Genomic DNA, 13,294 nt, shown 5'->3' with positions numbered 1-13,294 from the left:
TTATTGCCTCGCATTTCCGGCATTTTTTTCGAATCCTACCTGGCTTGGTCGCCAATTTTTCCGTTGGCGATTCGGCCTCACGTGACGGTCCGGAGGCCATTTTGTGGGGCTGAGAGAAGGTTCTAGAAAGAGTTGAGCGGTGTCGGCGGCAGCGTTGAAGAGGCTGCGGATCAGAGCTTGTCTCTTTAATCGTTTTTTTTTAAGCCATAACGCGAACTTTTATCGATGTAACGTTATTTACGAAGCGCTTGAGTTGAAGTATAGCCTTTTTATTTAAAAAAATATTTTTTCGAGCAGGATGGAGGTAAGGGATAGAAAAAACGAGGGTGGGGGTGGTGTATCTTTTCAGCGTAAAATTTTGAAAGATTTAAATTAATCCTATGGTAGTTGAAGAAAACGGGATGTCGCGCTGATAACGGTAGTTAATTGGAGTCCGTTCGTGGGCCGTACCTTTTCTACTGGGGGAGGGTGAAGATTCAAAGAACAATCTCGCCGCCTCCTCTGAAACATATTGGGTTAACATTTAGATCATCAACATCTCATCTCCACGCCACCTTCTGTTGTCAGTTTGCCCACGGTATCTAGGGAGAGACTTCTCCAACTTTTTGGAAGTGCGAACGCTCATAACATTTCAGGATTGAACCCAATCTTTTAATAAACGGTCAACAAATTTTAATCTCAAACATTCCATATTTGCGTTGTTTATTATACGGTTCAGAAGGTTTGAATCTCCTCATCACCAAAAGTTGCAATACACACTCTTCTGAGCATAGGAGTCAATAGAAGGCAAGTACATAGTGCACGAAATGTTCATTATGTAGTTATAAACAAAAATGTAGAGATCACTTTGAAGCCTTTCTCGAGCCTGTGTCATGTTCCTTTGAGGCTTCTGGATAGGGGAGAGGTGGCAGGAAAGAGTAGATAGTGACCACCTTGCAGGAGAAAGGGGTGATTTCAAACTTAATCTTTGGGGAGATGAGTAACTTGAGGTAGGGAGGACTAAAAAACATCAAAAACTACCAAAGCAAAATAGACTTAAGAGCCTAGGAGAAGAAAAAAAGTAGATCGGAGGGTTCCCACATCAACATCCTGCCATTGATTTGCTCCTCTGATTCCTGAGCAATACTGACACATTCACCTCAAATGAGCGCCAGAGGGCTGAAGTTACAGTGCCATTAAGAGACTGCATTAAGTTGCCTTGGAATGGAATGTACATTTATTCTGAGTTGCACTTAAATGTGTTAGCTGTGACTGAGTTGGAAGCATACCTGTCTCTTGAGTCACAAGGTTGTGGATTCAAGTCCCACTATAGAACTCAAGCATGACAATCTAGGCTGACTTTATAGTACAGTACTAAGGGAGTACTGCACTGAAAGGTGCTGTCTGTTGGATGAGGTGTTAAACTGCGGCCCTAATGGATGGTTGAAAAAGATTCCATTTTACTGTTTTGAAGAGCCACAGGAGTTATCCCTGGTTAAAATTCCTTAATCAACATTACAAAAACGTGATCTGGTCGTACTTGGGAGCTTGCTGTTGGCAAATTGGCTGTTGTTTCCTACAACAGTGGCTACAATTCAAATGTACTTCATTTGATGTAAAATGCTTTGTGATATCTGGTGGTCTTGAAAGGTGCTATATAAATGCAAGTGTCTTTGCAGACAGTTGTAAAATGCTTGCCTATTTTGCATCTTTATTACTGCACATTGAGCAGTAAATGTTGATATGGTAAGTTGGAGAAAGTACTCACCTGGAAGGTGTTTGGCCTTTACATTTCACAGGAGATCTCTTACAACTCCTACATTTGTATAGGAAGGAACAGATAGATGGTAGGAGTGAAAAAAAGTGAACCAGGATGTGATGGAGGGAACAGATCCATCACAAGGTGGAGAGGAGGAGCCATGTAGAATCTAGAATGTGGGAGGTAAAGATGAGGATTCTGTCTGAAGGAGTGAGCATAATTTTAGGAAGGGAAGTCAGACATGGACCATGGAAAGGTATGGGATAACTTTGTTTAAGAAATTTCACCATGCCAAGGAGGTGGTGTCTGACCTCCCACTGCAGGCTCTGTTTCAGCACCGTACTGCATCTCTGAACCAGGGTAAAAACATGATTCTTGGAGAGAGGGTGAGTGTGCACAGCTCATGGAGTGCATATTCCATGTGATTTGGCTGGATTGGGAGAAGTGTGCAATGGCACAATATTTTGCTGTACAGGGCCCTGAGAATACCTAATTTAGCTCTGACTTTCCATTGGTGGCCTTAAATTGATACAGAACTTGGATGTTACCATCTTAGATACCCTGAACGTTATATGGTTTCATGTTTGCTCTAGAGCGTTTTACTAGATTTACTAAGTACAGACACAGGAGATCGCCAGTGTTGATGCATTAAAAACATTGTCTTCAATGCCCAAAAATCACATTATGTTGCATCTAGATTATTATTTGCAAATCCTATGCACTTCTGATCTGAGTAATGCTTGCTTTACAGTTAGTTGTTGTGACATTATAGGTATATAGAAGTCTGAAATTGATGAGTGAACTTAATCTGTTAATTCCTCTGACTATTTGTCTTTAACCTACATATCTCTAAATTACTTTATGGCCTTGTGGGATACAGACCTACCTTAGCATTGTGCAATGTGGTCAATTCCACTATTTTATATATATCTGTGAGACTTACTGTGCCAATGAGACAATCTGGTTTTATTAGTTATGTGTGTTATTCTATACTTACGCCTGACAAAGAAATCACACTTTTCTGATTGACTTGAGTTCCCAGTTGGAAAAAAATTGAATGTATCTGCCAAGCCCCTAGTCATTTTCTAAAGTATAACTTATACTGAATTCATACCATGTCAACGATCCTACATTAATCACTGTTGTAGTACTCTGATTTAAAATTCAGCGCTTGCCTAATACTTCAAAATAACTTCACAAATTTTTAAATTCATCTTTCCTACTATGAAAATAGTAAATGCATAATACAAATGCATCTGTGTGGTTACTATCTCAAATTAAGATCTGACATAAATGCCTTTTTGATTTGTTTCTGTAAACAGGTCAGTTTGACTTTTGTAGCAGTTGCCTCAAGCTATCCTATGTCTACTTAAACAGTGACATAACCCAGGGACATAACAGTAACATCCCTCAAGATCTGGACTTGCATAATTTAATCTATACACCTCAATATAATATAAAGTAAAGAATATGCTATGCTGTCAACAGCAGCAGTTTGCATTTATTTAGTGCATGTGAAATAGTAAAATGTCCTGACACTTCATGGGAGTGTAAACAGACTAAAACTGACACCTTATCGAGAGATATTAGGACAGGCAACCAAAAACATGGTTGAAGCAAGATTTTATGGAGACAAGAAAGTTTGAGTAGGGAATTCCAGTGTTTAGAGCTTGGATGGCTGCCAATGATGGGGCGAAGGGAACAGGATGCACAAGAGGGCAGAGTTGGAGCAACCAGGGTTCTTGGATGATTGTGGGAAATTACAGATGTGGGGAGTGACAACGCTGTGATGGGAATTTAATGCGGATGTGAAACGAATATTTGTGACATTGGTGAACTGAGTATTAATTTAGGCCAGATGAGGATAGTGATGATGGGTAACCGGCCTCGGTGCAGTCAATGACACAGGCAGCAAAGTTTTGGATGAGATCAAGGTCATCGAGGATGGGAGATGGGAGACTGGTTAAAACAGCATTGGACTAATTGAGTCTGCAGATAACCCAAGTATTGAGGAGAGTTTCAGGAACAAATCAGCTGAAGCGGTGTTGGAGACAGTGATACAGAAGTGAAAGTAGATGGTGATAGAATGTGAGGATAGTAGTTCAACTGGGTGTCAAATAGAAAGCAAAATTTGTGAATAGTCAGGTCCAACTTGTGGCTGGAGAGGACAGGTGGTGAGGGAACAGAATTTGTGGCAGGGTTTGAAGGTAATGACTTTGATCTTTCCAGTTTTTAATTGGATAAGATTTGCAGCTCATCCAGGACTGGATATCAGACAAGCAGTGTGACCACACAGGTAGTTGAGCACTTGAGGGAGGTCTTGGTGTGGATGTGGGTCCTGACAGTTGAAAGGTAGCTTCTAGCTATCCTCCAGCATTTCTAATTAAGTCTTTGTAAGATCCCTCACAAAGATACCTGGAGCTTGGTTCACAATTAAGAGGCCAATTTGAGGTCTAATCAACAGCAGAATGGAAAGTATTTGTCGAATGGGTTTACACTGCAGGAAAGAGTCCTCCCTACCTCTGCCATCTTGAGGTCTGATCAATACTCTGCTGCAAGGGGATTTGTCTAGCAATGGGGAAACTTGTGTGTGCATCTTATCAAATAAATATACAGCTATATATCTCCACAAGTCCATTAGTTAAGAAATCAACATGGTCAAGCACTTCACTGGCCATTCACTGATGAGAAAATAGTTGTCCTTAAGTCAAAGGCATCTTGTAACACCCATAATACCTTTCTCTCCAGAACTACTATCCTCCTCCCCATCAGTACTGCAATATCTTTTCCATCTATGTACTAAGTTTACAGGTTGTCTTGGTATTAAAGGGAATGAATACTGCACCTAATTAAGCAATTAAAATCTTTCTCTCTCCAGAACAGGGATAAGGAACAGTATCGCAAGCTGTTCATAGGTGGTCTCAGCTTTAATACTACTGAAGAAAATTTGAGAGGCCACTTTGAGCAATGGGGAAAGCTTACAGACTGTGTGGTAAGTTTTGCAAACGTATGTATAAAGATTGCCCAAATCAGGTCTTAACTGGTCATTGTAAGACTAAATTATTCTCTGTAGATATACAAAAAGCCAAAATTGGTCAATTCCTGCTGTGTTTTTTCTAATCTTCAGTTGTTTTTGCCATGCGTTTGCCCCTGGCGAGAAAAGTTCATAGAGCTAGTTGTCTGAAATTGACTTTGTGATGTGCCTGTTGTTGACCCTTGCCTGCAAGGAAGCACTTGGAATTGTGAATGCAGGCTATTAACTAAACCCTGTCTGTCCATGAACACCACCTAATGTACCAGTGTTTAAAGACAAATACTAGATTCTTATACTTCTATTCAAAAGTGGTACAGCATGAAATTACAAGTTACCTCTTTGCAGGTCATGAGGGATCCTCAGACCAAGCGATCAAGAGGCTTTGGATTTGTGACATTCTCTACTCCTGAAGAAGTTGATGATGCAATGGCTGCTAGGCCTCATAAAATTGATGGTCGTGTAGTGGAGCCTAAACGAGCAGTCGCAAGAGAAGTAAGTTTTGTTTTGTGAGAGGACAGCATGGAGCAAAAATATGTTAAATTGAAAAAGCAGCGTAGGACATTTTGTGCATGTCCCTTTGTTGTGCATCAGTAGGTGAAAGGTTTTCCCAAAAGTCATCTTGGGATTGCAGCCAGAATAATTTTGTAACTCATGAAATCTGCAGTTTAAAGAAATGTGTATGATGAATTAAATGCTCCTCACTCAAAAGAACACGGAGGAGTAGACAATGCACCCCATTGAGAAGCCTCCTCTGCCATTCAGTATGATCGTGGCTGATGACTTCAACTCCACTTTCCTGACTGATCCTCTGAATCCCCTGAGAGACTACAAATCTGTCCATCTCATCTTTAAATATATTCAATAATGGAGCATCCAGAAGCCTTTGGGATAGAGAATTCTAGTTACTTGTTTCCTTTATTAATCTTTGTTGGCAGGTCAGAGATGCAAAGTTGCCGGTCTTAAGCAATATGCTTGTGTTGTGGCCTCTTATCTATGGGTGTTTTACAGAGTACTTTCTGTGGGACAGTTGCCTTCAACAGTTTTGTATGCTACAGCATTTTAATCTAATAAGCCGAATGATTCAATTGCTCTCAGTGGAGATTTAGACTTCTGCAGGAATCACACCTTTTTTGTGTCATGTTTGTATTTTCCTACATTTTGAATTGCACCATTGATTAACAAGATTGTTTGATTATCTCATGTAGGTGTGATCTTCCTCATTAATTAGTGTAACTTTGTCTATGAAACTCCAAGCTTTTCTGCTCCTTCATTCCCTTAGACTCGTAGTTCCACCTTGTTTAATTAAAACCTTAACATGCCGTCACTTAAGCAAAACTGATGCTGGTGACCACATAATCAAGGCCATTATGTGCAGCAATGGTGAAATGCCCCAAAGGTTCAAAACTTGGAGATGCTGTCCCTGTTTGTTTCTTTAAGATGATTGCAATTTTTTTTTGCTAATTTCCATTTCCGTTTTCTCCAAAGTAATACCTTAGCATCCATCACATCAGAAGCAAATCCAGTTCTCACTCATTGATCACCTGTGAACTTCCATTAGAAATTGGAAGAAGCAAAAATCCTGGCTTTTCAGGAACATGGCATATAATGATGCCCGGTATGTGTTGCTTTGGATTAATTTTGAGAATAAAATTGACAGTTTCTGTCTACAATTTTTAGGAATCTGGGAAACCAGGAGCTCACCTGACTGTGAAGAAACTATTTGTTGGTGGAATAAAAGATGACACAGATGAACACCACCTCAGGGCATACTTCAAGAACTACGGAAAAATTGAAACCATTGAAGTAATAACAGACCGCCAAAGTGGGAAAAAGAGGGGTTTTGCATTTGTATCGTTTGATGACCATGATCCTGTTGACAAAGTAGTCCGTAAGTAGCTTCCATAACTAACTGCTTTACATGATTTAGATTGTCTGATCTCTCTCTGCCCACCCCCTCCAAGCACCCAAACCCAGTGTTCTGCACTTGGGGCTCTCGCCAATTATTTAGAGGTTTCTGCAAAAATAATCTATGTCTTACCTTTTCCGTAAAGTGAGAATACACTGAAATATCTTTTCCTGTAATGAGCTTTAGATAAATTCCTTTGTCTTTGCTCAGTTTCACCTGTCAATAAAGTGATGTCTACATAATATAGTTGAAAGAGGCTAGAATGTTTGCTTTCTACAGAAAGTAATTGGAGACTGGGAAAACATTGTTTGGCCTGAAATAGCCGCACCTCGCATTTAAAGCACTTTTAACATAGAAAAAGAATCTCAAGACAAGTCACAGAAGTGTAATTAGACAAAAAATTTGATGTAAAGCCAGAGATATTCTGAGACATAATTAAAAGTTTGGTCAGTGAGTTGGGTACTAAGGAGGGTCTTAAAGAGAAGGAAGAAGTGGAGAAGTTTAAGGAGCGAATTCTAGAACTTGGGGCCTGGACAGCTGAAGGTATGGCCATGGGTAGAGCAAAGGAAATGAAATGAGGAATTCCACAACTTTGGAGGAACACGAGTTGAACACAGGGGAGTTGAGACCTTGAAAGGATTTAAATGTAAAACTTGAACTTCAAACTTGAAGCTTTGGCGATTGCCAGATTGAACACGGCAGCTATCATGTGTTCTAAGGAGATTCACTTCAAATTGTGATAAAGAACAAAGAAAAGTACAGCACAGGAACAGGCCCTTCGGCCCTCCAAGCCTGCGCTGATCATATTACCTCAGCATATCTGTTCAAATTAGAATGTACAGGAGAGCTCTGTAAATAGCAATATTTTGAAACTGACGATTTTTAAATTTAATATTCCACAATGCTTGAGGTTTTGTATAATCAGTTTTAATTTGTGAACATTTATTGGTGATCATATTTGTAGCTGTATAATTTAGTTGTTGTTCAATGTGTTACTACTGTTATAAATTTTGTTCCAGTTCAAAAGTATCATTATGTTAATGGACACAATGCGGAAGTAAGAAAAGCTTTGTCTCGTCAAGAAATACTGGAGGCACAAAGTAACAGGTCAGGACGAGGAGGTATGTAATCCGAACAAGTCACGATATTTTGGACAATTAACTTTTTATGATTCTGTGCTAAACTTGCAGAAAACATATATTTAAAATTGCAAAGGAATGTTGAAATTTCAGAGAGAATGATTTGAACCTAAATGTGGTTGCAATGTGCTTGTGTGTACTAAGTTTACAATTTAGAATGTTCTAATGAAGTATAACCTTTCCTGATGTTGTGAAGACTTCTCAGTAACATTCCTTCAGTTTGAAAGTAACACAGTATTGTTAATGACAGGTGGTGGCTTTAGAGGAGACTCTCGTGGAGGTGGCAATTTTCCTATGGGACGTGGAGGAAACTTTGGAGGTGGCCCTAGTAAGATTTGGCGATGTATTTACTGATTAAATTAAACTAAATGAATTATCTTTAAGATAGTTTAACAATCATTTTCTGTTGCAGATGGATATGGGGGTGGTCGTGGTTTTGGCGATGGCCCTGGTTTCAATGGTTATGGTGGAGGCGGTAAGTTTTTGAAATTGTTCTTTCTCAATGTTTCTCTTCCAATTGTCTCTCTTCCCACCCTCCCCCCACCTTCTCTGAAGGTGTTGACTTCTGACTGGCTAATGGTGCCATAAATTCCTCCTTACTTTGCCCACGTGCTATTCATGACAAGTTGAGTTGTATAGGCAGGCTATTTGAGGGCATGTGCAGCAGAGTTGGTCCTGCTTTTGGCTTTGTCCACCAGCCACACTTGCATTGTGTGTTGTTGGGTAGCTATCTGGTGAGAGCTTGACAGAGGAATGGCAGCAATAATAGAGAGCAGCATGAAAGAGAAAAATGGCAGAAACCAGGGATAACGTGAGAGATAAAAGCAAAATACTGCAAATGCTGGAAACCTGAAAGAAAAACAGAAAATTCTGGAAAACTCAGCAGACCTGACAGCATCTGTGGAGAGAAAAACAGAGTTGACATTTCGAGTCCGTATGACGCTTTGAAAAAGTGTCATATGGACTTGAAACGTCAACACTGTTTTTCTCTCCACAGTTGCTGTCAGACCTGCTGAGTTTTTCCAGCGTTTTCTGTTTTTTTTTCTCATAGCGTGAGAGATGATGGGTTAAGTAATAGATAATTGACACAGGGAAACACTCACTAAGTGTGACTTAAGGATGAAGGTATAAAACATTTTCAGTTTTTGCAAATGGTGTTAGTGAAAAAGATGGTGTGCTAGAAGATGTGGAATAAATGTTAGAAATGACTAGGGAAGAATGAATTGACCTCAAGTTTGTCCACAAAACTCCCATGGTATGGCACTAGAGTGAAGAAAATGGTGGCAAGCCATGACTACAATTTTTCAGTTCTTTACTGATGCAAATTTAAGGCTTTACAGTCAATTAAATACTTTTGAAGTGTTGTCATGTTGCAACGTAGGAAAAGCAATAGCCCTCTTTGCCTCTGAGTCTCAAGGTTCAGGGTTCAAATCCCACTCCGTGGCTTGAGCACAAAAATCTACAATGACACTTCAGTGTAGTACTGGGGACACTACATTATTGGAGGTGCCATTTTTTGGAAGAGATATTAAACCGAGGCCCCATCTGCTTGCTTGGGTGGATTTAAAAGATTTCGTAGCGCTATTTCCGAAGACACACAGGGGCATTTTTTTCCGCTGACCTGGCTAATATTTGGGTTGGGAAGTGTAGTATTGCAGGGGTTGATATTGGAATCACTTGTGCTTTTTGTATTTGTAGTTAATTTAGACTTGATCATAGTTTGCACAGAATCAATTTACAAAAGTTAATGGATTTACAGAAAGGCTTGAATTTCTGTGGTACTTTTCACAACCTTAGGACACTCCGAAGCCCTTTACAGCCAGTGAAGTACTTCTTGAATTGTGGTCATTGTTCTAACATAGACAAATTGTGAGGAGAATTGTAAATAATTTATGAAGACATGTGGGTTAGCCTAATGAGCAGGCAGTTGACAGATGCCACCTGATGTGGAGATGTGAGAGTATATGATTGGGGGATGAAAAATGGGAGTTTACACATGTGAGGAAGGATAGTGAAGTGATTGAACAGAGACCTTGGAGTTTAGATATATGATTCCTTGAAAGTGCAAGTGGGGGAAAAGCCAATAATGGCTAGTTGAATTTGGGGTCCTGTGCAAGGGGAATAGAGTAAAGAAGTACTAAGTTTATAAAAATCTTCAGTTAGGGCACAAGTGAAGTACTTCGTCCAATTGTGGGAACCCTTTATAAAATGTTAATGTTAGTTTCACCTGGATGATATGGAAAGGGAAACTAAGGACAGTTGAACAGGGCCAGAGAGTTTACTCTATCAGTGACAAGGGGGCATCTTGTCACTGAGGGTGGAATGATATTGGGAGAACCTGCTTTACTCTTAACAGGTTGTTGGACCATGGAATCTTTACCACAGGTAATGAGCAAGGCTGTGCAATCATTCCATTTTTTAAGGGAGAATTAAATATTAGAAAGAGGAAAAATCTTAACATGATGGGCTAAATGACTACGTCCTGTGTTGTAAACTTGTACTGTTTTTTCCATCATCTTCTCATGGTCCCTGCAAGAAGACTTGCTTCCTGGTGCCAATTGTAACAGATCAATTACTTTCAACTCAGATTGGCACAGCTTGGAGTCCTTTTTTTGTATGCAAGGCCATTAAGCTGAATGGCAGAGCAGGCTTGTGACAAATGGCCTGCTCCTATTTCTTGTGCTTTCTGTGACCTGATTTGTTGTCAAACTGGAAGACCTGTGCTTAGTTCAGATCCATATTTGTGACCTCCACAAATCATTTTCATCTTTCTTCTTGTTGAGCACTAAGTCATTCTTCCAGACTTGATCAAACTTGCAACTTTGTAAAATTTTCAGACAAATTTAAAAGCTAAATGGTCTAGGAATTACATGTAAAATAACTGCATTTTTATGTGTTTGTGCCTTTGTCTTTCAAGCACAACTTCTCCATTGAGTTCCTTCAGGAATTTATTTAATGAACAAATTTAGCTCTGAGACTGTTGCATCTTGCCTTCCTTAGATAACTGGAATGAATTGGGCGAGCTATTCAGTGTCTGTTTTCTGTTTTAAGGTGGTAACTTCGGAGGCCCAGGTTTTGGTGGAGGCCCTGGCTTTGGTGGTGGATTTGGCAACCATGGTGGTGGCTATGATGGAGGTGGAAATTATGGTGGTGAGTACTTTGCTGATACTGCAAGACATTTGAAAAATCTTTGAAGTTACTCTAATGTATGTGATATAATGGATCTACATTATGGCAATTTCTGCGGCACTTGGTGCATTGTGGTGCGCAACCTTTTGTACAGAATAGTAATGAGGGGCAGTATTTCCTGTTTGTGGTTGAATAGAATTGTCAAATATTTAATGCGGCTTCCTAAATTTTGTTGCTGAAGCTTAGCAATATCAGGAAGGCTGGGGACACAATGTAGAAAGCGAATCCAAGAGCAGGAAAGATTTGAAGCAGAAGACTTATTCCTAGATCACCTCAACTCACATGGCAGCCAATTATGAGGTGGATGAGAAAGGGTCTGGTGTGAACTTAATTGAAGGAGAAAAAATAATATTCTCAAACAAAATTTGAAGAGTTCCTATAATTGAAATACCAAATGTGCTGATCAATAAGAACTTTCATAAAGCTTGAATGTGTGAAATATGGGACCTGTTGTGAGTTATATATGTCTTCTGATGCGCATTTTCATACTGCTTAGACAAACACAAGGCTGGTTGAAATAGATCTGTTTACCTCTTGGAGTTACTGCCAGTCACTTTCTTCCTTGCATCAAATGCCTTCCGTCCATCAAAAATACGACTGATAGCTTTTCTGCAGAAATTTTAAGCAGGAGGGTGACCCAGGGACAGTTATTCTGCTGCAATTTTTTCCTAATTATTGGGTGGCACTCCAGCGACAGGGCCCATTACAGATGTTGGGGCTGGGGTCGAAAAGGAAGAAAAATAACTATTTGCAACCACCAGTCCTGAGCAGCATATCATTTTCAGTTTTTCAGTGTGAAGTAAGTTTATACATCTGAAAGTTTGGCAAATTAATCATTAATAAATATCCCACAAAAGTGCTTGTATTCTGCATTTGCTTATCTGTGTATATAATTGATCTTATATGCAATGACAAAGTAATTTAGTCGTAAATCACAAAAAGCTCTTGTATCTGTTCGTGGGATGTGGGTGTTGCTGGCATTTATTGCCAGTCCCTAATTAGTCTTGCGAAAACAAAGGTGAGCTGCTGCTTTGCAGTCTGTGTGGTGTAAGTACACCCATGGTGCTATTTAATATGGAGTTCTGAGATTTTGACCCAGCAAAGATGAAGAAACAGCAATCTGTTTCCAAATTGGGTTGGTGTGTGACTTGTAGAGGAGCTTGCAGGTGGTACCCCGGTGTGCCTGCTGTCCTTGTTCTTATGGATGGATTTGGAGGGTATGGTCAAAGAAGCCTTGCTTGTAACACTATGCATGCAGCCATAGGGTACCAGATGGCGTGCCAATCAAAGAAGGCTGCTTTTTTTTCCTGGATGGTGCAGAGTTTATCTTGCTGGAACTGCAGTCATCTAGGCAAATGGAGAGCATTCAATGACTTGTGCCTTGTAGATGGTGATGGGCTTTGGGGAGTCAGGAGGTGAGTTATTCACCGCAGAATTCCAAGCCTCTGACCTGGTCTTGTACCCACTATATTTATGTGGCTGGCCCAGTTAAGTTTCTGGTCAGTGGTGAACCCCAGGGTAATGATGGTGGTCTATTCCAAGATAACTGTGCTGTTGAATGTCAAGGGAATGGATTTTCTCTTGTTGGAGATGGTCGTTGTCTGGCACTTGTATGGTGTGAATGTTACTTGCTGCTTATCAGCCCAAGCCTAAATGTTGTGTAGGTCTTGCTCCATGAAGGCAAGGACTGCTTCATTTTCTGAGGAATTACGTATGGAGCCAAATACTTGTAAGCCAATATCCACTTCTGACCTTATGATGGAAGGAAGGTCATGGAAGCAGCTGAAGATGGTTGGGCCTAGGGTACTGCCCTGAAATAATCCTCAGTCCCAGGACATCACTGGAGTTGATTGGCCTCCAACAACCACAACCATCTTTCTTTTGTGCTAGGTATGGCTGTAGCCATATAGCGTGTGTCTCCAACCCCCCCACCCCATTTCTCATTGACTTCAATTTTACTAGGGCTCCTTGATGTCACAGTTGGTCAAATATTTCCTGTTGTCAAGGGTAGCCACTCTCACTCCAGCTCTGGAATTCAGCTCTTTTCTCCATATTTGGATCAGTGATGTAATGAGGTTTGGAGCCAAGTGGTTGTGGCAGAACTTGAACTGAACACATTGAGTAAGTCATTGTTGAGTAAGTGCCACTTGATACCATTGTTATTGAGAGCTATGCCTTTCAGGCCTTCACCAGCTTGGTCAGTAGTGTTGCTACCAAACCATGCTTAGTGAAGTCCTCCACATTCTTGCTATCATCAGTGCTTTTTCCATATGGTGTTCTACATGGAA

General features: G+C 40.3%; 1 protein-coding gene across 5 annotated transcripts in view; it reads left to right on the top strand.

Annotated features, from left to right (window-relative positions):
* Nucleotides 1-118: 118 nt before the first annotated feature.
* Nucleotides 119-13,294, top strand: part of LOC121275848 (heterogeneous nuclear ribonucleoproteins A2/B1-like) — a 34,554-nt gene continuing 21,378 nt past the window's right edge. For 4 of the 5 annotated variants that reach the window (XR_005942578.1, XR_005942579.1, XM_041183564.1 and 1 more), the window contains exons 1-8: nucleotides 132-304; nucleotides 4,617-4,730; nucleotides 5,118-5,264; nucleotides 6,450-6,660; nucleotides 7,698-7,799; nucleotides 8,068-8,145; nucleotides 8,230-8,292; nucleotides 10,869-10,967. Coding sequence is in view for 2 of the 5 variants with exons in the window: in XM_041183564.1 (XP_041039498.1) it covers nucleotides 299-304; nucleotides 4,617-4,730; nucleotides 5,118-5,264; nucleotides 6,450-6,660; nucleotides 7,698-7,799; nucleotides 8,068-8,145; nucleotides 8,230-8,292; nucleotides 10,869-10,967 (820 nt within the window). In the remaining 3 variants the exon portion in view is untranslated. Of the gene's footprint in view, nucleotides 305-4,616; nucleotides 4,731-5,117; nucleotides 5,265-6,449; nucleotides 6,661-7,697; nucleotides 7,800-8,067; nucleotides 8,146-8,229; nucleotides 8,293-10,868; nucleotides 10,968-13,294 lie in introns of all 5 variants that reach the window. The other variant, XR_005942577.1, reaches the window with a different exon arrangement.

Source organism: Carcharodon carcharias, chromosome 3 (assembly GCF_017639515.1).
Source record: "Carcharodon carcharias isolate sCarCar2 chromosome 3, sCarCar2.pri, whole genome shotgun sequence".
NCBI lineage: Eukaryota > Metazoa > Chordata > Chondrichthyes > Lamniformes > Lamnidae > Carcharodon > Carcharodon carcharias.
This window is presented reverse-complemented; position numbering and strand designations above follow the sequence as displayed.